The following is a 27,020-nucleotide window of genomic DNA, read 5'->3' on the forward strand; positions in this document are numbered from 1 at the left end:
CATGCCTGTAATTATGCTTGTTATTTCCAAAATTCCCCTTCCTCATAGACATTTGCTGAAAACTCTGTTATCGTTTTGACATTGAGTATGAGTTTTTCTGAAATGCATTTGGTGTTAAGTTAGTTGGAATTCAACCTTCTTTCCACTACTTCAGAATGGAGCAGATGACGTAAAAAAGCACCGATGGTTTAAGGCCATTGAATGGGAGTCTGTTCCGTTAAGAAAACTGAAAGTAAGTTTTTAAAAAATTCTATATCCCCCCCATAACCTTGAGCACTAGAGTCATTTGAAGTGAATTGATTTTATGTCAAAGTTGAGTGCAGTTCTAGTGATCAATAATTGTTTCGTTATAATAAATCATTATTATTTCAATATTTGTATTGTCGTTTAGCTGTAGTAACAATTTGCAGCTAGTTCTAACTGTAATTCATGTGTAAATCCACAGCCGCCAATAGTTCCCAAAGTCTCCCATGAAGGCGACACAACTAACTTTGAAGTTTATCCCAATGATGAATGGAAAAAGGACCCATCTGTTCCACCAAGGGACTTGGAGATCTTCAAAAATTTCTAACATCTCACACAGTGTTTTATTCATGGGTATAAGAAACATTGAAAGAAAAAGAAGAAAAACATGTCCTGTATCTTTTAAGGAAATACAGTGGACCCCTTCATATTGGCAGTTTGGCATTCAAAGATATACCAAATCGAGGATTTTTTTTTTTTTAAACTACCATCAGCAGGAAAACTCACTTGTCAGTTTTCTGTACCGCTATGGGGGGGTGTAAGAGGTAAAATGCTGTCATCTATATGTGTAATAGTGCAGTGTAGTGTCTCAAACTCATTTACTGCCATTGATGGCAATGGACGTCCATGCCGCACAACAGCTCAGTTGAACATTACCATCTTACATCTCGTTAACTATGCAGTTAAATATTTGTTTCAACAACAAACTGCGCCACTAGACTAATTCTTTATCATAATTCTTGTTTATGTGTACGTACAGGTACTGTACAATGTGTGTGTGTTATTAACTATTTTTTTGTGAGTATAATTGTAAGCTTTTTATTTAGGTGTTTTGGGTCCATAAGTATTGGGACTGTATGTCTACAATTTCAACTATTATAAGCAATTATAATCACTTTAAGTGGCATGGATATTTATGGGAATTTGCTATTTGCGGTCAGTCTTGGTCTCTGTCCTTGGGGAATCCTGGGGGTTCACTGTATTTGGCATGATATTCCGCAAACGTCCATCAACTTCAAATGAGTCTAGATGTAACTTTCATCATACCACTAAACATGCTTTTTATACTCTTTCCCACTGGCCCTTTTTTTTCTTTTCTTTTTTTTTTTTTTGTATCTTTCTGAGCCTAAACTTCAAAGAAAATGCAAGACTGTTACTTTCTCAGATGTTTTATATTTCATTACAATTGCATATTTTCTTGTGACCTCTGAACCCTGTGACTTTTTGGCCAGGAGCAAGTATTATGGGAAAATACTACTTCCTTTTTTTGTTTACAAAAGGCAACAAAAGGTGCCTTATAATTTTGCTATATAGGTTTGCTAATTTCACTTGAAATTTCTCCTCAATTTCTCATTGTGACATGACTCGAAATGAAATTAAAAAAGAAAAAACTGCGGTTCTAAGGTGCTCTTGTCCTTTGTCATTTTTTATCTTATCATCCTGGAATTTTTTAGCCTTGCGGGCAACACTCGGATGGCGCCCACCACTTAAAATGTGTTCTTTACGATAAAGGGACATCATTCAAAAGGAATTAAATGAATTGGCATTATCAATGGAGTGATCTACCAACCACAAATTAACAGAACTTTATTTGGCAAGAGTAAGATTATTACAATAACATGTTGAACATATAGATCATCCAGAAAGTACTCTCGTTTTTTCTTTTTTCCAGATATTGCTATTACAGCTTGAAATGAAATTGATGTTTTTTTCCTTGAATATTTTACAACGGTCCATAATGAGGAAAAAAATGACTAAAGCACTGTAACATAATGAAATATGGAAAAAGTAACACACTGAATGCATTCCAGATGTTGTGACTGATCCGTAGCAACTGCCAACAAAGACAAAACATGATGAGTAAATCCCTCTGTAATACAAATGTGAACTGAAAATGGTAAGAAATGCTAGTTTCAATTATGCATACTCTTAAAATAGTTATTTTGAAATATATCAAATATTAAAAAAACAAAAAAGCATTTAACATTTGAATTCTCCAAAATCATTTTGTTTTGACGCAAAAATATGTTTTTAGGAGGGAATAAATCATGTTTAGTGGGACATTAACTGAAGGAATTGTTTTCTGATACCTGAATCTTAATGCAGTTCTAATATTTATTAATTAGCCTCAGGCAGCAATACAAAGTCAAATCTCTACTTCAAACGTGCACCGACATTACATTCACCCATCAAAATAAAGTGGTACCTTGACTTAGGAGTTTATTTTTTTACAGTGACTGAACTCAAATTGTGAATAAAACTATGTTAGAGCGGATGTTGTGGCTTCCTCTGATGTAGAGTGGTATGGAAAAGTATCTGAACCTTTTGGAATGTCTCATATTTCTGAATAAAATCACCATTAAATGTGATCAGATCTTTGTCAAAATCACACAGATGTAAAAACGGTCTGCTTTAACAAAAAAACATCCAAACATTTATAGGTTTTCATCTTTTAATGAGGATAGCATGCAAACAATGACAGAAGGGGGAAAATAAGTAAGTGAACCCTCTGCCCAAGGAGACTTAAAGAGTAATTGAAACAAATTTTTACTAAACACACAAGTCTGGTGTGTGCCCAATCACTGATGAGTGGTTTAAAGCTGCCCTGCCCACTAAAACACAACACACCTGGCAAGAATTATCTTGATGAGAAGCATTGTCTGATGTGCATCAAGGCTTGGTCAAAAGAGCTGTGTGAAGACCTGCGATCAAGGATCGTTGATTTGTATAAAGCTGGGAAAGGATACAAAACCATCCCTAAAAGTCTGGATGTTCATCAATCGAAAGTCAGAGAAGTCGTCTACAAATGGAGAGATTTTGGCACTGTGGCTTTTCTCCCAAGGAGTGGCCATCCACCAAAGATGAGGCCAAGAGTCCAGTGCAGAATACTCAGAGACGTAAAACAGAACCCTACAGTGTCTGCTAAAGACTTAGAGAAATGTCACTGGCACAGTCCAATACCTCTGTGCACATCGACTATATGTAAAACTGGCCAAGAATTATGTTCATGGGAGGACTCCATGGAGGAAACCACTGCGGTCTAAAAGAAAACATTGTTGCTCATTTAATGTCCGCAAAAAGGCACATGGACACTCCACAGATGTTTTGGCAAAACATTTTGTGGACTGATGAAACTAAAGTTGAATTGTTTGGGAGTAACACAATGTCATGTATGGAGGAAAAATAGAACAGCTCACCAACATCAACACCTCATCCCCACCATGAAGCATGGTGGAGGGAGCATAATGATTTGGGGATGTTTTGCTACCTCAGGGCCTGGACAACTTGCAATCATTAATGGAATAATGAATTCAAAAGTTTATCAAGATGTTTTGCAGGAAAACCTAATGCCGTCGGTCAGACAGTTGAAGTTAAAAAGAGGATGGATGCTGCAACAAGACAATGATCCAAAACACAGAAGTAAATCAACATCAGAATGGTTTCAGAAGAACAAAATACATGTTACGGAGTGGCCAAGTCAAAGTCCAGACTTGAACCCCATTGAGATAATGTGGCATGACCTAAAGATAGCGATTCCTGCCAGACATCCCAGGAATCTGACTGAACTACAGCAGTTTTGGAGCGAAGAATTGGCTAAGATTAGTCCTGATCGATGTGCCAGACTGATCTGCAGCTACAGGAAGCGTCTGGTTGAAGTTATTGCTGCCAAAGGGGAGGCACAAAATATTAAATGTGATGGTTCACTTACTTATTTTCCCCCTTCTGTCATTGTTTGCATACTATCATTAAAATATGAAAACCTATAAATGTTTGGGTGGTTTTAGTTAAAGCAGACACTGTTTTTTCATCTGTATGATCAGATCACGTTAGATTGTGATTTTATACAGAAATGTGAGAAATTCCAAAAGGTTCAGATACCAATGTAAGTTAACTCGTACCAGAAGTATGGCCTCACAAAAAAACAAAGAACAAACATTGAAACCGTAATTTACAAAAGCCAGCAGTCAATGCACCCCTAGGTGAAGCTACCACTGCAACAAAAAAGGTTTTCATGACACGAGTTACCTGGATTATACCCATCATTGTAAACCTTAAAAAAAAAAAAAAAAAAAAAAACCTGCACCAAGCTATTTTAATACTTCTGCCTATTATTGACACAAAACCAACTTCATATACTACAAAATGTTATGAGACGTGACGTACAAAACACATCAAATTGATCTTCCTTCTAAAATGATAACAGGAAGTGTCATTACAGAAGGGTAGCTGGTTACAAATGACAAATCTGCAGTGACTGATCATGTTGGCAAAATTAACTTTGCAACAACAAAAAACAGACTATCGGGCAGCAGAATTTTCCAAGAAGTCACAATACTTTTGTACAAAGAAAGACGTAAAAGTTAGATGCAGTTCCATGGAAGAGGCGTATGTTTTGCGGAGGGCTGTCTAGGATGTCCTGAGCAGGTTGCTAAAAACTGAAACCAAAAAGGAAATACAAAATGTCTGCATTAGTGTCTGCACCAGTTTAAATCTTTGCCACATTCAGCAATGATTGTCAGGTTAAATATTCAACATTGAGTAACATGCCATTTTTCGGTGTACGAATATTTACAAAGTTTTGAAAAGCTGTTTTCTCACATGTTTATGAGAGTGTTTAAAAAAAAAAAAATTTTTTTTTTTTATTTGTTGTGGGTGGTTCTGAAATGTAATACCAGTAATATGAATGGGGGATTTGCTGTTTTCAAATGTATAGATAGATTGATTCAAGCTCATTAATAACAATGAGGGGGAAAAAAACATTAAGAGTTTGCGATACCTCTTGTTGTTTAGTGGTGATCCAATATTGGGAAATTGGTATTTCTTGTTTGCAAAATAAAATTGCCTACCTTGAGGATCATTCTGTGTAGGCTGCCGTTTCCCGCTCTCTGGGTCTGCACCTGATCATAAGTCATAATGTGTTAGGTACTGCGGTTTTCGAACCATGTCATAGTAATGAAGAATAAGTACCTCCTTGCATCTTGAAACACAGTTTTTTCTTCTGGTAAGCAAAGTAACTGGATGCAGCCCCTACAAGAGCCACACCAATAGCACTGACGATTCCTGCAATTGTTCCGGAACCAGCCTCTGCAAGACCAAAAAGGAACATGTCATAAACTATATCATTTGCTTTTTCTTTGACTCTATACTTAGAATACCTTGAATTTAAGTGATACAAAAATATAAACTGTTTAAAATAATTTGAGCACTAATCTACTATTGATTAAAATAGGTAGCAAAGCATAACTGTATTATACAGTTGTCCGAATATGCAAGACTTTTAAGTGACGCTACAATTGTGGTGTTCGGTAGAGGAACACTGTGATGATTACATGTACAAATGCAGGTCTAATTTCAATTGATTAGCTCATTGACTACCAGAAGAGGTCCCTATTTCACCAATTATTCTAGTTTAGTCTTTTACTAATCTTTCATACTGATTTACGAGACTAACAGAAGTCACTGGCGGATCGATCACTGTGCCTTCAAATTAGGGGGATAAGCCGAGCCGACCCTCGAGCAGTGAATGCCCTGCTCAAACGTAGGAACTATAAAACTTGACAAAAAGAGACAGGAATAATGCCAAGCTGAAAAACGAAAAGCTGATTGTTCTTGTTGGTTATGATGAGAATGTGCAGGGTGTGTCCTGACATGAGGTGACAGAAAAAAAGGAACCGTTTTTATTGTTGTCGGAGTCAGATACTTTATTAGTCCCAACAGAACTTCTGGTTGCTTCAATATCCTGTCATGAGACTTTCATTTTCAATAATAATAGTACACAATAGAAAACTGACATTAGTGTTTTTCATTTTTTCCACCCATCTAATCATGTAACATACAGCAGCCACATACAGTACACATGACTCATAGTACCTCATAAACTGGAGACTTAAAACTAATCTCGACACACCCTCATAAATGCAGGTGTCATTCAAATCTTTGAGAATTCTTCAACGACCTTGACACAATGCTGACAACCACCCGGCTCATTAGGCACCAGTAATTTAAGAGAAATCTGAATTTAATAATAACTGTACACCAACATTTTACATTAAAAAAAAACGCAGTTTCCATATTATTATATTCCCATCCATTCATTCATTTAAACATTTTACAGCATTGATTATGCAAAAATATATTATAAGTGTATTTGCTGACTTGGAGGTGGGGGGAATTGTTTTAATCATTACTATATTTCAGGGATATTATAATAAACAACAAATTTGCCCATGAAAACAGTTTAATTTTCAAGGGAACATGTGTATTATTAAACATTAGGACTCTAGTTTTAGTTAGTTTCCATCTATAGCCTGTTAGGCGGTGGATATAACATTTAAGCCTGAGAATGGTGCTAACAGAGTAAGAGAAACAAAGACATGTATGTTACCCATGATTTCAAGTATACAGATCATTCATGCATTCAGTGGTAGACCACAACCAGGGAGAGTAACACCCAGTCTTCTTTTAAGCATTAGAGCTGGGATTTAAATATCTGCGTGCTTAGGGTGATGTCTTGTATACTGCATGGTTGTGTGACAGCAAAAATTGCTTTCACCGCCAAGAGGCATAGGCAGTGAATTTCTCAATCGTTAAACTGCAGTCACATGCCCAGTATTGGTAACTTTTACGCATGACAGTGAGCTGGTAAAAAACAAGTGAAAAAGTTGCTTTGATGAGTGGATTGTAAAGGGCTACTTTTTCAGATGATTTGATAATGCCTAGAGATGCATTTTGGTAAACATTCTTGATGGTGCCAGTAGTAAAGAGTGATCCTCACCTGGCAAAGGAGGAACAGATTTGTAACATCAAAAAGGAGCCTAACAGAATTCCACGGATCAATCATACAAAGCCAAAGGTGAGCGAGCCAACTGAATAAAACATAATATTACAAGATGCACAACCCAGACCATTGCCATTTATCTTTCTTACAATACTACAGCGTATCAAATACCTTGGTAGAAGGTTCAAACCCATATGTAAAAGCAGTGTACAATTAGGGAATAGCCTGCATAAGCTCCAAGGCCCTCTCTAAGAGTGGTATTAAGGTCTTTTTTATATTGGACATCCACATTAAGATTTCCTCAGGCATGTTAAAATTTAGCATCTTCAGGATTTGTAGCCACAGGTCTGGATCTGCAACAACACAAAATTGCAGCATAATTTTAGCCAGACACACCTCTGCAACAACACAAAATTGCAGCATAATTTTAGCCAGACACACCAGACCAGGATCCTCATTTATAAACGTTGCACACATCACCTAGGTTCTAGGCTACATCATGTGTCTATACGCAAATCCCAGCCCTGTCCAGCAGATATATAATCAAGCAAATTAACTCCCAACACATTAAATAATTTTGCTCGACGTGAAACATTGATGCATTTCATTACGAAAACACATTCATTGTCACTTTCATCCAAACAAAACATGTACATTCTATTTTAATTTATAAAGATATGAACCCGCTCATATTTATATCTTTCACCATCACACTAATGGAGTTCATGACTATTAACTACAAAAGATCACCACTCACCAGTTATTATAATAATAATATTATAGGCGTTAAGAAAACCCTCTTGAGTCCATCTTGATAGGCTTCTGAAACTTTGTAGGTAAAACATTTTTTTAGCAACAACAGCTCATTATTTCATACAGCGATATAGTTTGACCACCCAAAAAATCTCAGCTTTTCTTTTTTTCTATAGTAGTGCCATTCATCTTCAGGCTTCTTGATATGATGTTTTGCTTTTTTTCCCCTTGTGAAATCAAACTTGCTACATTTTGTCCAAAGTCAGATGGGATCATCTCACACGCAACCCAGTGAATAACAAGTGGTGTAGAACATAAAAAGATGGCCAGAAAATGAATTACACATGTAACATGATCAAGAGATGAAAGAGTTTAGTGATTGAGACAGTCTGAAATTTGCCTCATTACTTCCGTTCAGGATTTTATGAAGGTAAATTATGATCCAAAAATGACAAGTAGAGAGAAACAATACTACCAATGCTACTATACTACGACCAAATACCAAGGCTTTGGCACCCTCTTTGGGATATTACGGCTTCTCATAAAGATGACATGAATAGGCAATAAATGTAGGTTTATTATAGAGTTGATAGGTTCCACAAAGAAAATCGCTCTTTAAATTCAGAGCCCAAAATGTTAAAAGTGTCACTGACGCAATCGTCCCACCAAAATTCTCAATCCACATACGGAGCTGTTTGTTTAACATTTTTGATATTACTGCAAATTATGTATTGACAAAGTAAAAATGTTGACCGATGAATTCATTTTGTGACCAAGCTAGGTAACTATTTACTTGTATATCAACTATCATTTGCTGTGCATGCCAAAAACACAATTTTTACTATACACTGACGCCCAAAAGTATTGGCACCCCTGCAGTTCTGTCAGATAATGCTCAGTTTCTCCTAGAAAATGATTGCAATTACAAATGCTTTGGCAGTAATATCTTCATTTATTTTGCTTGCAATGAAAAAACACAAAAGAGAATGAAAAAATTAATTATTATTTTACAAAAAAAACTCCAAAAATGGGCCGGACAAAAGTATTGGCACCCTCAGCCTAATACTTGGGAGCACAACCTTTAGACAAAATAACTGCGAACAACCACTTCCGGTATCAATCAATGAGTTTCTTACAATGCTCTGCTGGAATTTTAGACCATTCTTATTTGGCCAACTGCTCCAGGTCTCTGAGATTTGAAGGGTACCTTCTCCAAACTGTCATTTTCACATCTCTCCACAGGTGTTCTATGGGATTCAAGTCTGGGCTCATTGCTGGCCACTTTAGAAGTCTCCAGTGCTTTCTCTCAGAACATTTTCTAGTGGTTCTAGAGCCATGACTTTTGAGGGAGACCCAACATTCTCACACTTGGCCCTACATTATGCTGCAAAATTTGTTGGTAGTCTTCAGACTTCATAATGCCATGCACACGGTCAAGCAGTCCAGTGCCAGAGGCAGGAAAGCAACCCCAAAACATCAGGGAACCTCAGCCATGTTTGACTGTGAGGACCGTGTTGTTTTCTTTGAAGGCCTTGTTTTTCCCCCCTGTAAACTCTATGTTGATGCCTTTTCCCAAAATGCTCTACTTTTGTCTCATCTGACCAGAGAACATTCTTCCAAAATATTTTTGGCTTTCTCAGGCAAGTTTTGGCAAACTCCAGCCTGGCTTTTTTATTTCTTTGGGTCATAAGTGGGGTCTTCCCGGGAATCTTACCATAGAGTCGCTTTTCATTCAGACGCCGACGGCTAGTACGGGTTGACACTTTTGTTCCCTCGGACTGCAGGACAGCTTGAACTTGTTTGGATGTTAGTCAAGGTTCTTTATCCACCATCTGCACAATCTTTCATTGAAATATATCGTCAATTTTTCTTTTCCTTGGACTTGTAGCCTTGAGATTGCCCATGCTTTCTCACAATTTTGCTTCTCAAGTCCTCAGACAGTTTTTTGTTCTTCTTTCTTTTCTCCATGCCCAATGTGGTACACACAAGGACACAGGACAGATGTTGAGTCAACTTTAGTTCATTTTAACTGGCTGCAAGTGCGATTTTAGTTATTGCCACCACCTGTTATATGCTACAGGTGCTGTCAATTACACAAATTAGAGAAGCATCACATGATTTTTCAAAGGGTGCCAATACTTTTGTCCGGCACCTTTTTGGAGTTTTGTTTAAAATGATAAGAATTTGTTTTTTTTTCCATTTTGTGTTTTTTCATTGCCAGCAAAATCAATATCACTACCAAAGCATTCGTAATTGCAATCACATTCTGGGAAAAATTTAGCATTATCTGACAGAATTGCAGGGCTGCCAATACTTTTGGCCAGCAGGGCAGGATAAGTCGGAAGTAACGTCAACGACTCTGCATTTGTGCCTTTAAAGCACAGGTGTCAAACCGATTCCGGAAAGGGCCTAGTGGGTGCAGGTTTGCTTTCCAACCAATGAAGAGGACACCTTTTCACCAATTAGATCTTTTACATATGTAATCAGTTAAACTTTGTCAGATGCTGCTTGTTTCAGCAGGAAGTTCATTGGTTAAACTCTCTGCGCGTTATCAGTTGGAACAAAATCCAGCACCCACTAGGCCCTTTCTGGACACCTGTGCTTTAAAGGGTCATGGCCTTGTGAATGGCGTCAAGAACATGGACGGTTAGTCTTTGAATATCCGGACCTTGAGCTTTGGCCTACTGCAGTATAGTGTGAAATTTTTCAATTAGATCGTTTGAATCATTGTAATGTTTACAAGACAGCTGAAAGTGCATCAGCCACTGTAACTCTTTTTTTTTTTTTTTTTTTTTTTTTTTTTTTTTTTGTGTCTCTCTCAAGAAGCAGCACATCTGAAGCCTACTTAAAATTAAATATTTGCTCCCAGCACAAAGCATTCAAATGAGCATTTTTGTGTAATGTATCCCTGTTTAATACACGATAACAGCTGAATGCAGTGTTCAACTTGATCTAAAGTCCATTACAGCAGTGATCTCCAACCACTGGGATGGGGACTGGTACCGGTCCGTGGGGCATTTGCTACCAGGTCGCAGAGAAATAATAAATCATTTGTAAACGACTGCAATCTGGCTTGTGCCTCTTCATACATCAATATGATTGTCTACCCTACTGACTAATCTGAGCAGAGATTTGTGTCCGTCGCCATCTAATGGTTGGCTGCCATTAGTGGGGTGTTTGCACACCTATAGCAGCCTAGCGTCTGTCAATGTAAACAGTAACGTTAGCTGCTGTTGGCAATGTGCTGCGGGCAGCGACGTCTTTGGGCAGCTTTTTTACGGCTAAAAGGCCACCTGCTGAGCCAGAAGAGGAGCCTACAACCATGTCTATTCTGCATAATAAGTGGCTAAAAGTGAGCACGCGAGGCAACAAAAGCGAATGCACTGACAGCATCATACTTTGTGGCGAACCGTATTGCTAAGGCCAAGAAACCGTTCACGATTGGAGAGGAACTCATTATGCCTGTGACCAGGATATATGCTGTCAAGTTTTAGGAGCGGCCGCTGTTAAAAAAGGTTGGTTGAGCGTATGGTGAGTTCCATTTTCCCTGCAATTAAAGCAACACTTGGTAGCTTTTCAAACTTTATAAAATATATTCTTATATTTGAGATAATATGTCGACTGAAAACTAGTTGAATGACACCGCTTTTATATCTTGCGGGGTTTCTGTATCGCTTTCACCGGCACTAATTAACTTTGAGGGGGGTGGCAGGAACGCTGCCACATAAAAAAACTACGAATGTGCTGACTGCTTTACGGATTACATCACTTACCTCATTTCCTATTCATTATAAAGACGGAAGTCGATGCGAACGCTTTTGCGCAAATTCTGCCAAAATGGCAGAGCAACAAGAAACAAAACGTTTTCTAAGGAGGAAAAAAAGCAGGCTACCAGCATATACAGAATAAACATTGGCCCGGCTTTCACTCACAGTTTTACTTACCTGGTTTTGACGGCGCAGCATGTCAAATACGCAGCATTCAGCTAGCTATGCACATGGCACTCGTATCGAAGCCGGTCGTGCATAATTGGTCGTGCAGCCACCTTTGCATGATATAGTTGTGTTGCACTGAGCTGACTTGTCTTTTCTTTTTTTTTTTGTAAAGTTAAGCCAAACTTTTGAGCGCCGCCTCACTGTGTCCATGGTTGTAATGAAGTTGCAATGGACACACACACGCTTCTTGTGGCTCCCTCTTCGTGGTTTTCGGCAGCAATTTTTTTCTGTTTGGCTGTCAGGGCATCGAAACATGGAATCGAAATTTTAAAATTCTAACGGTTTCGGGAGAACCGGAGAGTTACAACCGGGTCCCATCGATGCTCGATGCCCAACCCTATTTAAAACTGATTTTACAGCAGATTGGAACATACTAGTATTATTGGCTTTCCCGTTCGCCATCTGTGTTGTTGTGGAGACGACTTCCGACGCGCAAGAGTGACGTTGCTCGTTAAGTTAAGAACACCTCACGCAAATAATCGAATCTGATTGCACGGATGATTTCGTTCGGCTCGAGAGGCCATTAAGAAAGTGGGTCCCAGACTATTCTCACAGTGTTTGGAAAATACAGGAAGAACAGTCTGGCCGTGGCAGGCAAGGTGTACCCTGGTCCTCATGGGAAACTCAGTCTTCCTTAAGGCAAAACACTAACGCTTATGTCCACCGGTGTCGCTAAAATCGACCAAAACTAAAAAGCTACCAAGTGTTTCTTTAATCTTCGTTTTTAGCCCCGTCGTATTATTTTATATTTACTGTAATTTTCTGCTACACATTGCCGGTCCGTGAAAAAAAAGGCCCAGATCACACTGGTCCGTGGTACAAAAAAGGTTGGTGACCACTGCATTACAGGATTGACAACAGCCAAACCTGAAATTTCTAAGTTTTTTTAAACATTGTCATCTCAAAATCTGTCTTATAATGTTTGTATCTGGTTGGGCATATTTTAACCTGATAGAAAATATTTTTATATTTAATGTTGTGGATTATGTTAATACATATCCCTCTGCCCTATCTGTCCAATTGTTTAGTGTCAGATGATTTGATTTGAGAAAAAATGAGCTTGAGTACAAACCCTCATAAATTAGCTTCATTTTACCACAAGCTCATTTAATGTAAATTTAACTGTCTTGTAACAACTGAGTGACTGACAACTTTAAATTTAAATAAGTGGGAAAAAAAATCCAGCAAATCTCTGAATCTCAGTTTGGTCATGATATAGTAATTAACGTGTAGCATAATTTCAAATTCTGACTAGCCATCAATGTAACAACCTATTTACAGAGCCTTGAGCGAATTCATTGTCTTTGCTGACACACTAGTGAATTAAAAAATAAAATAAAATGCAACTTTTCTCACTTCTCTTGTCCCAGTGGGCACTAGATTTTGGTTGCACTTTTAATAAAAACTCAAAATGGCCACTTTTAGATGTAAAAGGTGGCCACAGAAGCTAGCTCTTCCTGTCTTTCGACAGGAAAAAGGAAATGTTATTCATGGCCCAAGGGGTGATTAAATGATTCCAGGAGCAGTCATAAGATATCATGACAATAAACACGACGTTAAAAGAAAAAAAAGCGAGAGACTAAAGTTACCTTGAGGCTGATCAGCACCACCTGGAAAGACGAAAAAAAAAACATAGTTATTCAATGTTGGTAAAGTAAATTAAAAATCACCAGCATGTTGGTTTTGTTCGTTTTTTAGTGACACAATTATCCTCATTCATTAAATCATTAAATCTAAACTTGTATATAAACTGAACTTTTTCTGTGTGTGTGGAGGGAGGTGGAATTGTATACAGTTGTACTTTATATTCCTGGGAGTGTGCTTAGACGGGTTTGATCTCTGTAGGCCACCAATTAGTGCAGAAGGTTAATTCAAAACTCCAAAAATTATACTATATCCCTTTTTGTCTCTTGCGATTGCAATGTTGCAGTTGGCTCTCAAACTTTCCGGTTTAAATGTGCTGTGATGGTACGTTGTGGCTTTAAGTACTCCACAACAAGACGCTGGATTAAAATTTTTTTTTTTTTTTTTTACAATTTTCTGGAATATTACTAAGGGATTCATTTCAGCTGGACATTCACACTGTACACTGTGATGGAAAAGCGATTGTGCATTAATCTCCTGATGGTGTCTTTTTACTATTACTACATTACAGCTGCATCTCTAAGGAAAGTATGTTTTATCTGCCATTCTGTTGTATTGTGTTACACAAACCCAAGCAACGCCAGGCCATACTGCTAGTAATTTACTGTATAATTGAGTCTAATTGTGTATGCATGTTTGCAATTATGCTGAGAGCTGTCTAATATTTTTATTCTTTTAATCTAGTTTAATGGAGCAACTGAACAATTGTACTACAGGCATCAAAATAACCAAGGGCTTTCGAGAAAATTGACATCTGTCTTTTAATACTGTACATCGTTTGCATTATTATCTCAACATACCTTCATCATAGCCACTACTTCCTGCACGTCCTGAGATGTAATAAGAAATGCATGCATATGTTAGAAGTTTAACATTTAATTATCAAATGTTCAGTCATAAAATAAAAATGTATACAGTCTACAGATGATGTCTTACCTCCTTCAGGCCTGTAGTTTCCATCACTTACATCAAGTAAATCATTATCATCAAAGTGACCTCCACCTATGAGGCATTATCCAAAGGACAAATAGTTTATTATCGAAGGCAAACTACAGGACTGTATATTGCATTGTACCAGAATATGTTGGCAGACTAGCCAAGATACTGCTGGATATACGCAAGTCTTACTGGACTTGGATTCTATGAATAGACCATTTCTAAACTCACCTCCACTAGGCCTTCGAGGATTGACTGCAGGTTTGTCTGGTTTGGAATTTGGGTCTTAAAGAAAGGGAAACTCATTTAAGAAAACACAAAACCATTCACTTTGAAAGAACACAATTCCAGTGGCAGTATAGAAAGTACATTACCAAAGGTCAAGATGGTTACAATTACAAATGCTACTTATAATTTGGAGCTTTAATTTTTTACTTGAGATGATTTTTTTTTTTTTTAAACATGGAATGAATATAGAAGGAAACAAATAATGTTCTTCCTTAGACATTGGGGCAATGACCCCTGAAGATTTAATGAACATGCAGCACAAGTTCTACCTGGATTTAGAGCATCCTCCAGGTCTAATTCAAAGCCACCTGCAAACAAATGCATGTTTGGTAGTGTAGTAGACAGTGGTACAAAAATAAAAGCTGCTTATTTGATTTTACATATTTTCAACAGGAAAAAAGATAGAAAAATCTACCAGAATCTCCAGGTTTGGGCTTTGGGTTCTTTGGTTTCGCTGGCTCTGGATCATCTTTAACAAATAAAATGAATAAAGACAGCATTTAAGCATTATTTTACCCAATGTTTGTTTGGGTTTTCCTCTATGTCATTTTTTTGGGGGGGGGGGGGGGGATATCATGAATCAATGAAATAAAGAATTAAAATGTGACATTATTTATTGAATTGTCCAAAGGTGGATTAAAATGAGATATGATATGAAATAACTTCAATTGCATGTATTTATCTCATGGCCTTTTTTTTTCCAATACAAAATAAGATGTACTGTATAATACTGTACCTGACACCCCCCCCAAATTTAATCTGTCGGTCTGACCCATCAATTGGGAACAGTTGGGTGGAATCAAAGGTAGCACACTTGTGAATGTATTAGATACATTGCAGCTGAACCAACCAAAAATAATCACTGATTCCTACATTTCGTATTTTAAATTTCCCCATCAAGGGATGGCAGTACAGTTATTGGATGATACTTTTCAGTATCATGAAATTCATCATGTCATGGAAAGCCAATGAGGCATATTTAATGATCTGACGTTTTGAACTGCAATGAAAGTCAGATGATAGTCTCCAAATCCTAGGGAAAACAGTTAACTAATGAGTGCCAGTTTGCCAGTTTTCTATGGGAACCTACTACTATAGTGGTTGATGGAATTGTATTAATATTTTACCTGGTCCTAAGGCATCAAAAAGGCTCAGTCTATCTATGAAAAGAAAGACAAATAAAAGGTTTTAGATGCTCAGTTTGGCAAAAGATAAATAAACAACAACAGAAACAATCATCCATCTGTTATTGTGCTTGCAGATTGTCAATGGTCTTCTCAGCCAGGAAGTGTCAGATGCTCAGGGCATTGTAAACATGTTGTCATGGTAAAGCAACTATAAATTTGTAATTCTGGGCTCTTCTTCACTCTTTCTCTTTGTAGAGCTGCCGCTTCATTATCCGGTCCAAATTCAAAGAGAAAATTTGACTTTTGTAGTTTGGGCTTCAAATATATCTTTTGTGACACCGGTCCTAAAACTTTTCTATACAGTTCCTGTAGTGTAGATGACACAAATGCAAGTCAAGAATTTTTGCTCAAAGGAGTGCAGATTGATACACAAATTTTGGTACCTTCAATACCAGACATTTATTCTATAAAATTGACTGTTAAACAAAATATTTAAACTACTGATACTTCAGTGATTCGAGCCGTAATGTATTTATATTTTTTAAATGAACACATGAAGAAAGTACGTCAACTAATGATACAGACACTACTTTGTCTTCTCCTTATGTAAATGTAATATATCTAATGATGTGCAGACTCAGTCTAACTGTAAAGTGATAACAAATCGTGAGTTGCATGTGGAGCTAGTAATATTGTAAATCTGTTATATTTATCATTTATCACTAGCTCAAAGACCAATTTAATCACAGATTGTGTCAACAAACACAATAAATTATAGCCAAGTTTAAAAAGAAAATATTGTTTCCAAAACATATTTCAAGGACTGAACTCTTTTTCCAAGATTTTGGATTATTTCAAAATAATGAATGAATCAGTATGTTGTGTTTAAGAACAACAACAACAAACATCCGACTTGGGCACATCCATGGGACCATGGGCAGCTCGCGAAAGATTTGCTTGGTTGGGCAAATTCACATCTAATGTTTGGGCAGGTTCCCCAAGAACCAATGTATGCATACAAAAATGTTAGTTCTGTATAATTCTCTTTTATACACAATCAAACCAATATCATAAAGATAGAAAGCTTTTTATTGTCTTTTCTTGTACAGGGGTCTGTCCTTGGACCAGGGGTCGCGTTAACCGAATATTTTCCGTCGTTGACCGGTTTTTTAAAACGGTGACGGAAAAAACTAAAGTCCATCCGTCATTTTGACAGGTTGCAATTCACACCCCAGACCACAGGGTGGCGAGTGAGCATATTAATTAGCTACTGTCTCTCTTGATGCATGACGTCGTTGGCCTTACTCGGAAAAATGTCAAGGCAACTGAGTAATTGCCTGGCACGGCCAGACTGTTCTCCCTGTATTTTTCAAACACTGAGAGAAAAGTCTGGGACACAGCCTCTCGAGTAGGTACAAAATCAATCGACAAATCAGATTTGTTTATTTGCGTGACGTGTTCTTCACGAGCAACGTCACTCTTGCACGCCGAAAATCGTCTCTACAACAACACGGATGGCAAACGGGAGAGCCGAGAATGTTCCAATCCGCGGTAAATTCAGTTTTAAATGAGCTAAAACACATCGACAAGAGTCATTGACAACAGTCTGTCTCGCGCTAGCCATGTTGAATAAACTCCGTTCTCCTCGTATGTTTACTTCCGCGCGCAAGTCCCTCGTCCTGCCCTCGTCGCTTTGCTAACGGCACGTCTGCCCGTCGCTGATTGGTGCACTCCGCTGTCTGTTTGCCTCTTGTTAAGCTTGTTCGGACAGAATATTAATTAAAAATGAATGAAAACTAAATACTATTGAATATGTCATTATTATCATTTTTAAAATGTAAGTGACGGGTAAAAATAGATTATGACCGGATTTTTATGACACTGTCAGTCAAAATGACAGACAACGAAAAAGTCTAGCGCAACCTCTGCCTTGGACCACTCCTTTTTACGATATACATTAATAATATTATTCAAACTTAGCTTCCTGTATAGAATCAAAGGCTGTCTGTCAACTTCTAACCGAAACACCATTGTGTTATCTTCTTTTGTTTCTGTTCTTGATTATGGGGGTATTGTCATGCAGCTCCATCAACTCTTCATCAGTTAAACCCGGTCTATCACAGTGCACTACGTAGTACGTTTCATCACCCATGACAATTTTTGCACTCATTGTACCCTTTATCAAAACGTTGGATGGTCTTCACTACAGTGAAGAAGAAATATACACCTCATGTAATTCATCTATAACGCTTTACTGTGCGAACTTCCTGGCTACCTCACATCTCTCCTGTCATTCAAATCGAGTAACTAAGAAAACACGATCAACTAACTACTTAACCCTAAAAATTCCACTCAAACGCACTAATGTTGGCAGAACTGGCTTTAGCTATTATGCTCCTCTTAAGTGGAACGAATTGCAATCTAGTCTTAGACTACAGTCAATCATTCATCTTGGTGATTTTAAATCTCTTTTGTCTGATGTTTTTACTGATCATTGTAACTGTTTCCGTTAGTGTATTTTGTGTTGTCAGATATTTGTGAATGTTCCTTTGTGCTCAGGCCTCTCTTGTAAAAGATACGTTAATCTCAATGAGACTGCCTGATAAAATAAACATTAAAATAAATTTTAAAAATTGTAAAAACAAACTACAAACCATCATCGTCAGGATTCACTGGGGCTTTTGGGTTTTCTTTGGGCTTTGGTGGTGTTGGATCTAAGAGAAACAACAATCTTGTCAGTCAGTATCTGAACACTTTCAAAAGCATGTGATTAGATCTGACACATGCAATATATTATTAATAAAAGAAAAATGATCTCTTTTCTGACATTTATTAGATTTGTATGAATGTAATGCAAATAGCCAAGTAACCTAAGACTACTCACCTATATCATCAAGGGCATCCATCAGGTCAAATCCTATTTGGAAGAGACAAAAAATTATAATTTATTTGAATGCTTTATTGTGTATTGTCACATGTTATAGATAAAAAAATCAAAGCAAAGTAATTACAACTACAGTCATCATATTCAAAATACAATGACAAACAAACAAAAAAATACTGACAAAAGTCATGTGCCAATATGAATTTTGCCCCCCTGAAGACACAAGCTTAACTAAACAAAAATAACTTGTCAGAGAGCGACAAACTGGCCAAACTATTTGGCTCAAGTAATTGCAGATAAAATCTATAAACTGTAGTTAACATGTTTGCAATTAGATTCAGTGCATTCATTACAGCCATTTTGTGATTTTGTGCCATAGTCTGACAACAGGAACCTGGTGAAATGTGGGTTGTAGCCATCAAATCAAACAGAACTTGGGCCTGCAAAATCTCTGATTATTTTCTCGTAGAATTGTACAGGTTGAGGCAAAGTGACTTATGCAGAATATTTTTAGCTTTTTTTTTATTTTTAGCTTGGAAGCACATTCCTCAGGTCAAAACTTTCCAAGATGTTGATGCACTGCTTTTACAATGTAACACAAGGATGGGTGTGATTAACGCTGTGGTTGCCTTCCATTAGAGGTGCAACAATTAATCGACAACTATTTGATTAGCAAATTAATCGACAAATATTTTGAGAACTGAATAATCGTTTAGGACAGGGTTCACAAAATCCGGACCTCGGTGCCACTTTTTCTGTTGTGTTTTCCACGTCTCTCTCCCCTAACACACCTGAATCAAATGATTATGTCATCAGCAACCTCTCCAGAAGCCTGATAATGATTCTGATTATTTTGATTTAGGTGTGTTGGAGGAGGGAGACATGGAAAACATGACAGGAAAAGTGGCACCGAGGTCCGAATTTAGTGAACCCTGGTTTAGGACCTTCTTCACATTATACTTGTCTAAATTCTTGAAATTATAACATATATAAAACTTCTCAGTTGTAAACATGATCAGATTTCTTCATTATAATTTTGTTGTATAAGAGTGGGACATGAACAAAAATCTGCTTTTCCTTTGGAAAACAATTCATATTTTTGCCAATGTTCGGACATCTTACTGTCTAAACAAGCTCCTTAATGAGGCTGCAACAACTAATAGATTAAATCGATTAATAAATGAGTTACCAACGAATTTGATAATCGATACAGTTGGAGGAAATAGTCATCCATTTTGTATAGGTTCATACCGCAGGTTTTAATGCACTAATCCAATTTTTTCGTGTTTTTCCGACAGGCAGGCATTAACTGGATGGTCTGAAAGGGACAGGTTGAATAAAAGTGGACCATTTCAAATCCGATATAGGTCACTTTTATATATGGTTAAAATCCAATCTGGGCCACATTTTTCCAGAATTTGGCTGCGATCTGAACTGTCAAGTCCCCCAAATCAGAATTCATGCAACAATTACATCAGCAAAGCGCAAGAGACAGGGTGCTATGTTCGAAATGGTGCTGTGCATTAGCGTTTGCGCCTAACTTTAACGCGGCTTTTAGGGAAGAAGCGAGCTTGACAACAGTCATAAAAAAAAATTAAATGGAGGGGGGGATGATAAGCCTGAGAATGCTCAGTGTTCTTTCTGTGCTCCAACTGAGCAATATTTTAAGAGTGCTTACACGGCCGAGAGTCGGGGCAAACTGTCCGTATATGTGTGCGTCACGCATGCACAGTGCGTGCATTCTATCAATCCATATAATCTTTGAATATAAAACGAAACTGGGATTGTTTATGTCTGTTATTTGTGTCCTCTTTTTGGAAATCAAAATATGGTCACCCTAGAATAAAGTTGAGCCAGCATTTGTTTTGATGCTCCTGCGCATGCGGGTCAATCTCGGACTGTGAATTAGTGTGCATGCGTGATACTTGAACAGGCTCAATGGACAAAGGCAGTCTGAACGGACACACCAAAAAAACAGATATAACACAAAATCAGAATTGTGCATTAGCCTTTGTCTTCATTGCTACTCAGATCATGCCGAAAACATTTTCAAGGTAAATTTGAAAGGTAATTGAAAGAAGGGACATTCATCCGATTAATCAATTATAAAAATAATCGTTAGTTGCAGCCCTACCTCCCATTGATCTGCTTTTTTCCTCACATGGAAAACAATGTAAAAATGGTAGCATCTATGTTGTCTGTTTCTTGGCAGATATTGTTGCTTTAAAAAAAAAAAAAAAATGCTGTGGGACCTTGACGGACAAATGCCCCAATCAATGTCACCTAAAAGTGAGCCTCGGGCCTAGCAAGTTTCACATCATCTTGCTAGCATTCATCAGTTCATGTAATTACCTCATAATAAAAAAACACACTTGTGTGTGTCCATTTTTGCATCTTGCCATTCTTTTCTGACCATAGGTCCAAATAAATCCTGATGTACATTAAATTGTTAAATTCATGAGTGGATTGTACATTTGGTGGCAATATTTTCTGTCCATACACAGAATTGACCTTTTAGGTTCTTGGGGCAAAAAAACAAAAAAAATCTGAAACCGACAGAATCCTGCATCTTGAAACGAATCACGCCAAAGATACAGAAAGAGGAAGTAGAAGAGCTATAGATTAGCCGCCTTGACAATCGGAAAGTGGATCTGTGGCTGTTAATAAAAAGTAATATAAGAGTAATATAAGAGTTGCTTCATGGTATTTTGTACTGATCTTGGAATTGATATTGTGTTCTTTTGTGGTTTTTACACTATATGGTGTCAGATGATACGAATCTGCAGATGCGCCCCCTGAAAACATTTCGTCTGGATATTAAATGAGTGAGATCTCTTTACTGTTAAGTGGATTAAGTCAACCGAACAAAACCGACTCATACGACGACAGTGTAACTAAAACTAATGTATTCAGTATGGGATGCTGTTAAATATCACTGGTTTGGACCATAGGAAACACCCGTACTCAAGAGTTAAGATTTTTGACTGCTTTTTCCCCCCATTGCGTCAGTTTTATGGTTAAGTAATAGGGGCACAACTATTCTCATGAGTGAACATTTAATAATAAGCTGTTTATTAAGTAGTTTGGGTTATGGTGTTTAGTTGAAGCTAGATTTAGCGCAACCAGTCATGTTTAGTTGGGCGGTGACTCAGAAGCTCCATATATGCATGACGAGAGTTCTGAGAAACCTATTAATAACAGTTCCTTGTCTACCACTGTGACTGTATAACGCCATATATTTGTATAAATGTGCGACCTTTGCTTAACCTAACTTTCGAACAGTAGTTATGCACGCATTATATAAAAGGGAGGGAAACTTGCCGTCCTGCGTCAATGCCTCAGTCACCAGGAGGAGAACCGCGGGTAGCAAATAAAACTTCATGTTGACAAAGTATTATCTCCTGTTTCAAGTGTCCAGACTGGAAAGAAAGTAACAACGAAAATAAGGTATGTGGTTCGAGGCCGTTCCGGTGTGCGTGTTTTGAGCTCGGGGATATTTCAGGGAACAGCACAGGAGAAAACACGACGGCTGGCTCTAGTCTAGTCTGTGGTATCCAGTTACAAACCCTAACTTCGTGCCATACCGGCTGGGTGTGGCAGGGCGTTCCTCTCAAATAAAGCCCGTCCACTTGGTGACTAACAAAATGACTAATAAAACAAGTGTTTAACAATCCTTTCTTCGAGTGGTAGTATAGTATCAACATAAAAATGAGTTATTTTTTTATTTTTTTGACACGGCTCAGCTGATCCAAGGTCGACTGTGAACTTTCACATGAATCTGCACTTCCATCTAGTGAATGCAAGGCGAAGTACATTTGAGTTTGACTTCACCTGAGGGACATCGAGTAGGGTGTGTAAAAACATTCCAAAATGACGATTATAAATGAATAAAATGTTGATGTATATTTTTGATAAAACCAAAATGAATAAAAACAGAATTACACTGCGTAGGGGTGTGACAAAATATCGAAATGGTGATATATCGTGATTAGGGTTGCCACCTTTCAGAAATAGAAATAAGGGACGACCCCGTCGCGCCCAAAGCCTTACGGGCGAAAAATAGGGGCATCCCCAAAAATCCTAAAATGCATAGAAATGTATGTATTTTTAGATGCGAAAACTGTATTGTGCAATATGTGGGCATGGCAGTTTCCTTGCAGCAGACTGTTTTGTTTTTTTCTGCAGGTTAGTGAAAACTTAAGTTATGGATATCGTAATTAACATTTGTGTTGTTGGCACTGAATCCGGTCTCGTGATCCATTGACAAGCCAAATTTCTTAAGGGAATGTTGCAGGAGAGCTACAATTCCAGCAGCTGACTCGTCTGCATTCTCTATGAAGTCCAGCATTTTGTTGGTGACCCTGACTCTGGAAACATATTCCTGCTCAATTTATTCGAGGCATCGGTCTGTATGGAGAATGGGATGGGTGACGTTAAGATCTTGAGCACATCACCCACTGCCTTTGAACCCAGGACTTGTTTCAACAATGCCTCTTGCTTTGTTCTCCCCAAAGTCATTTTCTTCACCATTTTGGAATCACATAAAAATCTTCTGATTAAGCCTGTGTCCACAGTCAACACTATTGTAGCTCTGGCCACGTTTTACTGTGTGGTATACCTGTGTCACCTCAGCTGCAGTAATTTAGAAGGTAGGCGTGCAATGATGTCAAATTACTAATTTTGGTATCACAATTAATCAATCAATAGATAGTATATATTCGCAGTAGGACTATTTATTCAGTGATTATTTGCTGTTAATCTATTAGGAATAATTCCAAATGAGGAGCATTAGTTAGCATAACAAAATAAGATGTTCTTTATGGGTACATAAATCCATTCCATATTGATTGATAATAAAAACATGTTTAAAAAAAAAAAAATCAACATTCCTGAAAATAATCAACCATAGTAGCAACTGAAATAGCCTAGCTATGCTCCTATCAATGCAAGATGTATGAAGGTAAATATAAATATAGCCTATATGTTATCCATATACAAGAGCATAATAGCATACCAAATCAAGCTCAGGGGATGTTTCAGGTACAAAGAATTGTGATGAAGGCTCTTCTGGGATCTTATATTCCGTTTGAGGAGGTCCCTTGCAGCATGCTGTTTTACACCTCCGTGAGACACTGCAAAAACTTTCCTGCTTGCCTTGCAGTTCGCTTTATAATCAACATCAGGGATTCTATCGAGCCACTCCATTTTTTGGAGACGTTTCCTCATTTGAGGATATGGTGGGGTGTCCTGACTCCTGAGCGTCTGCTTTTGGAGACATCTTTGTTTTGAAAACGCACGGGGCGGTGCATTGAGCAGAGCGAGCGAGGTAACTAGGCAACGAACCCGGAAATGGCACGCAGTGCTGGGCAGACAGCAGCGGGCAGGAAGATAACTATCTGGCTGTCTTTAATATCTCCTGCCCTTTTTTGTTCATTATTGTTGGCGCAGTGTTCACTCATGAGCGTAGGTATGTGTTTGTGTGTGACAGACGTGCATAAGCTGGGCGCACCGCCACCCAACCCCTCCCCGACGCCGGAGCCGCGGGTCGCGCGGGGTTGCCCCATGGGACAATTGTGAAATACGGAATAAACTGCGTTCCGTATTGGTTTGATACGGAACGCAACTTTTAATTCCCAATTACGGAACGATTCTGTATTTCAAGGGATGGGTGGCAAGCCTAATTGTGATACTTTGTATCCCAAAAGGTTATCGACATGCTCCTGCCAAGAATCGAGATATCGTTTTAAAAAGGTGTCAACGTTCAACTCATTTGCTCCCAAAAACGTATATATACGTTCTATTTTTAAATGTTTCAGTGTCCCAAAGACGTCATTACGGTTTTTTTTTTCATAAAAGACATCTCTGGGTCCTGATTCAACTGAGCTCCAAAGCACAAAGCTGAAAATCCATTTTAAAGCAATAAAACTTGCCACTCAAGTGCAGTAGCGCATTTGGTAAGACCTGCAACCCGATTCAATGGCAATGAACGGCCGGGCCGCACGGAATGATGCCAGGCGGCGGACGACCGAGCAGAACAACTGAGAGGACGCCCTGAATGGCAGGCGCTGGACGACCAAGCAGAACGACCGGGACCACCAGTGCAGCGGAATATGCCGTTGAGTCCGTGCTGCTCTCCGAGCAGACCCAGCAGAGACTCAAAAAAATCCATCTTTATGAGACAGGCAGCGATGAGGGAAAAGTTTACCTGGCTGTCATGGCGACAACAGCGTCATCTCGGCGACAACAGCGTCATCTCTCAGTCAGTTATGTGTAAATAAATTGTTACTTTGCTATCAAAAGTTCTATTTGTCTTGTTCTTTATGATATTTTGTAAAAGAAAAACATTATTCAGATGTTGGGAATGAAACTAAAGCAAAAAATAGCTGTGTTAAAGTCAAAGTTATGTTGGAAATGTGTGCTATCACAAAAAGCTCAATTTCTTTGTTTTTTCATCACAAATTGGAAAATTGCTCAAACTAAGCTATTTTCTGATGCTGATTTATAAAGAATGGAAAAAGATATGAACTTACTTTTTTTCCTGCTGAAATAAGAGAGTCTAATCTTTCTTTTGGTGGGTTCCATGTTTATATAGTAATAGAACAGATTTTTTTGTGGGCCTTGCAAAATCAGTCAAAATTGGCCAGGAGCAAAGGGCCTTGCTCTGGTGAAAATGGCTGAGAGTGAATGAGTTAATAATTTTAAAAACAAAAATAAAAAAAAAAGGAACCAACAAGTTGCTATCAAAATCTTCCACCATAATAGTTTTTCAGTTAACTCTATTTAGGCTCCCATTGACTGTGCTCGACGCTCAATCCATTTGGGCTGGGAACGTTCGTTCATTCGAAACCAGAGCATTCGCAGACATTCTGTCCGATTTTCGGGGCATTTACAGGTCATTTCCTGTTGAGTTTGAGTCCCTGCTTATTCATTTGGGTGATTCCCAGGTCACTTGCTGTTCTATAACTCCAAATAAACAGGAAGTGACCCATAAAATACCCCCAAATCAACAGGAAGTAACTGAACTGGCCCAAAATTACCTCATTGCCTGACATTGGCTGCCACTGACAGCCATAGACGTACTATCCATTTGAAGTGGGAGGGATGGCCCTCCCAGTTCAAATGGATTGGATGTCTACTAGTGATAAAGTCATTCCAATTCACAGCAAAAGCTTGTTTTTCTGTTCATTAGTTGTCTGTGGAATATCCTAGAATGATATCCTGACCAATGTACCGAAAATCGTTGTATCACCATATTGTCAGATCATCGTTATTGTGGGCTTTGAATCGCAAATCGTATCGTATCGTGAGGTACCAAGAGGTTCCCACTCCTATAATATCACTGCAGTTATGGCCCCCATAACACTTTAAAGATATTATCATTATTATTTCAATTTCATAGTATTTTACTCATGGCCTGTCATTGACAACGACAGATGTCCAATTCTTTTAAACTACGAGGATGGCTGTGAATCTTAATATTCAAGTGCCAATGACGACCTCAGACATACAGTCAAGGGTGTAGGTTTGGTGTCAACATTGGTAGGGACGATATAATTGCTGGGTCCGGGACATTACTAAAACCAAACAGATCGGGGGTCGGGGCTACATTGCTCACGAATATGAACCTAATTAATCGATAGGCTAAATGAGCAATGCAAAATAAATCTTTATTGACTTGCACTAACTGTCACGTGTATTAGTTCAGGTGATACACCGTTCAATTCAAACCTTTGTTTCCAAAAACTTCAAAAGAAACATTTTTGAAAACTTTCAGAGTAAATTTCTGGATTTTATTAGCAAATCTAAATTGCAATATTTGAACAACTTAAATAACATTAACATTCACAATAAATACACACTTGTCTCATAACTATGCAGAAATGCAAAAAATATACGTTTGTCTTAAGACCACTCAACGTTGTCTTTCTAAATAAATTAATATAACTGGAAAAAAACATTCTTAATCAGGGTATAACAAATATAAATAAAAACTGAGCTTTCCTTCAGGTAAAACACAACTGCTTTTGTCCACAAGTACAACACAAATGAAAACGTGTTACCTCGACTATGGTTAATGTATGATTATCTGAAAAAATGCATGCACAGGCTAGAAATAGAATTATTTTTAAGTAATGCAGAAAATAAATAAATTCATTTCAAATGAATGCAAGTCGTCATCCAATCAAACGTGCGTTTGAAGACAAAAAAATGAACAGTCACATTCAGCAAATTAAAAGGGCTAAATGTAAGTCTGAGCATGTTGAAAGTAATTCACTTACTAATGGTAGGGTAAATTCTATATGAGAAGACAATCTAAATGACCTATATAACTGATGTCATAATATAAAGCAAATAAGGTTGCTTAAAAGTTG

The 27,020-nt window shown here is 37.9% G+C and overlaps 2 protein-coding genes across 3 annotated transcripts in view; one reads left to right on the top strand and one right to left on the bottom strand.

The window, feature by feature from the left end:
• The window catches only part of prkx (protein kinase X-linked), a 22,615-nt gene extending 17,656 nt beyond the window's left edge, over nucleotides 1-4,959 (top strand). Inside the window, exons 7-8 of the mRNA XM_057820825.1 lie at nucleotides 155-232; nucleotides 446-4,959. Coding sequence (XP_057676808.1) covers nucleotides 155-232; nucleotides 446-571 — 204 coding nt within the window. The 3' untranslated portion in view covers nucleotides 572-4,959. The remainder of the gene's footprint in view (nucleotides 1-154; nucleotides 233-445) is intronic.
• On the bottom strand, nucleotides 1,815-22,335 carry cd99 (CD99 molecule). 2 transcript variants are annotated; one of them, XM_057820836.1, is made up of 13 exons: nucleotides 21,970-22,326; nucleotides 18,649-18,681; nucleotides 18,419-18,478; nucleotides 15,765-15,797; nucleotides 15,053-15,106; nucleotides 14,907-14,945; nucleotides 14,581-14,634; nucleotides 14,350-14,415; nucleotides 14,214-14,243; nucleotides 13,359-13,379; nucleotides 5,212-5,328; nucleotides 5,091-5,141; nucleotides 1,815-4,679 (listed from the first exon to the last, which is right to left on the bottom strand). In XM_057820836.1, the coding sequence occupies exons 1-13, from the start codon at nucleotides 22,028-22,030 to the stop codon at nucleotides 4,651-4,653; spliced, it is 648 nt and encodes a 215-aa protein (XP_057676819.1). In that variant the 5' UTR covers nucleotides 22,031-22,326; the 3' UTR covers nucleotides 1,815-4,650. The 2 variants fall into 2 exon arrangements, with proteins under 2 accessions (XP_057676819.1, XP_057676828.1); XM_057820845.1 differs by lacking the exons at nucleotides 1,815-4,679; nucleotides 5,091-5,141; nucleotides 5,212-5,328 and adding an exon at nucleotides 5,335-7,374 and having other exon boundaries at nucleotides 21,970-22,335.
• Nucleotides 22,336-27,020: the final 4,685 nt, after the last annotated feature.

The sequence above is a fragment of the Corythoichthys intestinalis genome, chromosome 2, assembly GCF_030265065.1.
Source record: "Corythoichthys intestinalis isolate RoL2023-P3 chromosome 2, ASM3026506v1, whole genome shotgun sequence".
NCBI lineage: Eukaryota > Metazoa > Chordata > Actinopteri > Syngnathiformes > Syngnathidae > Corythoichthys > Corythoichthys intestinalis.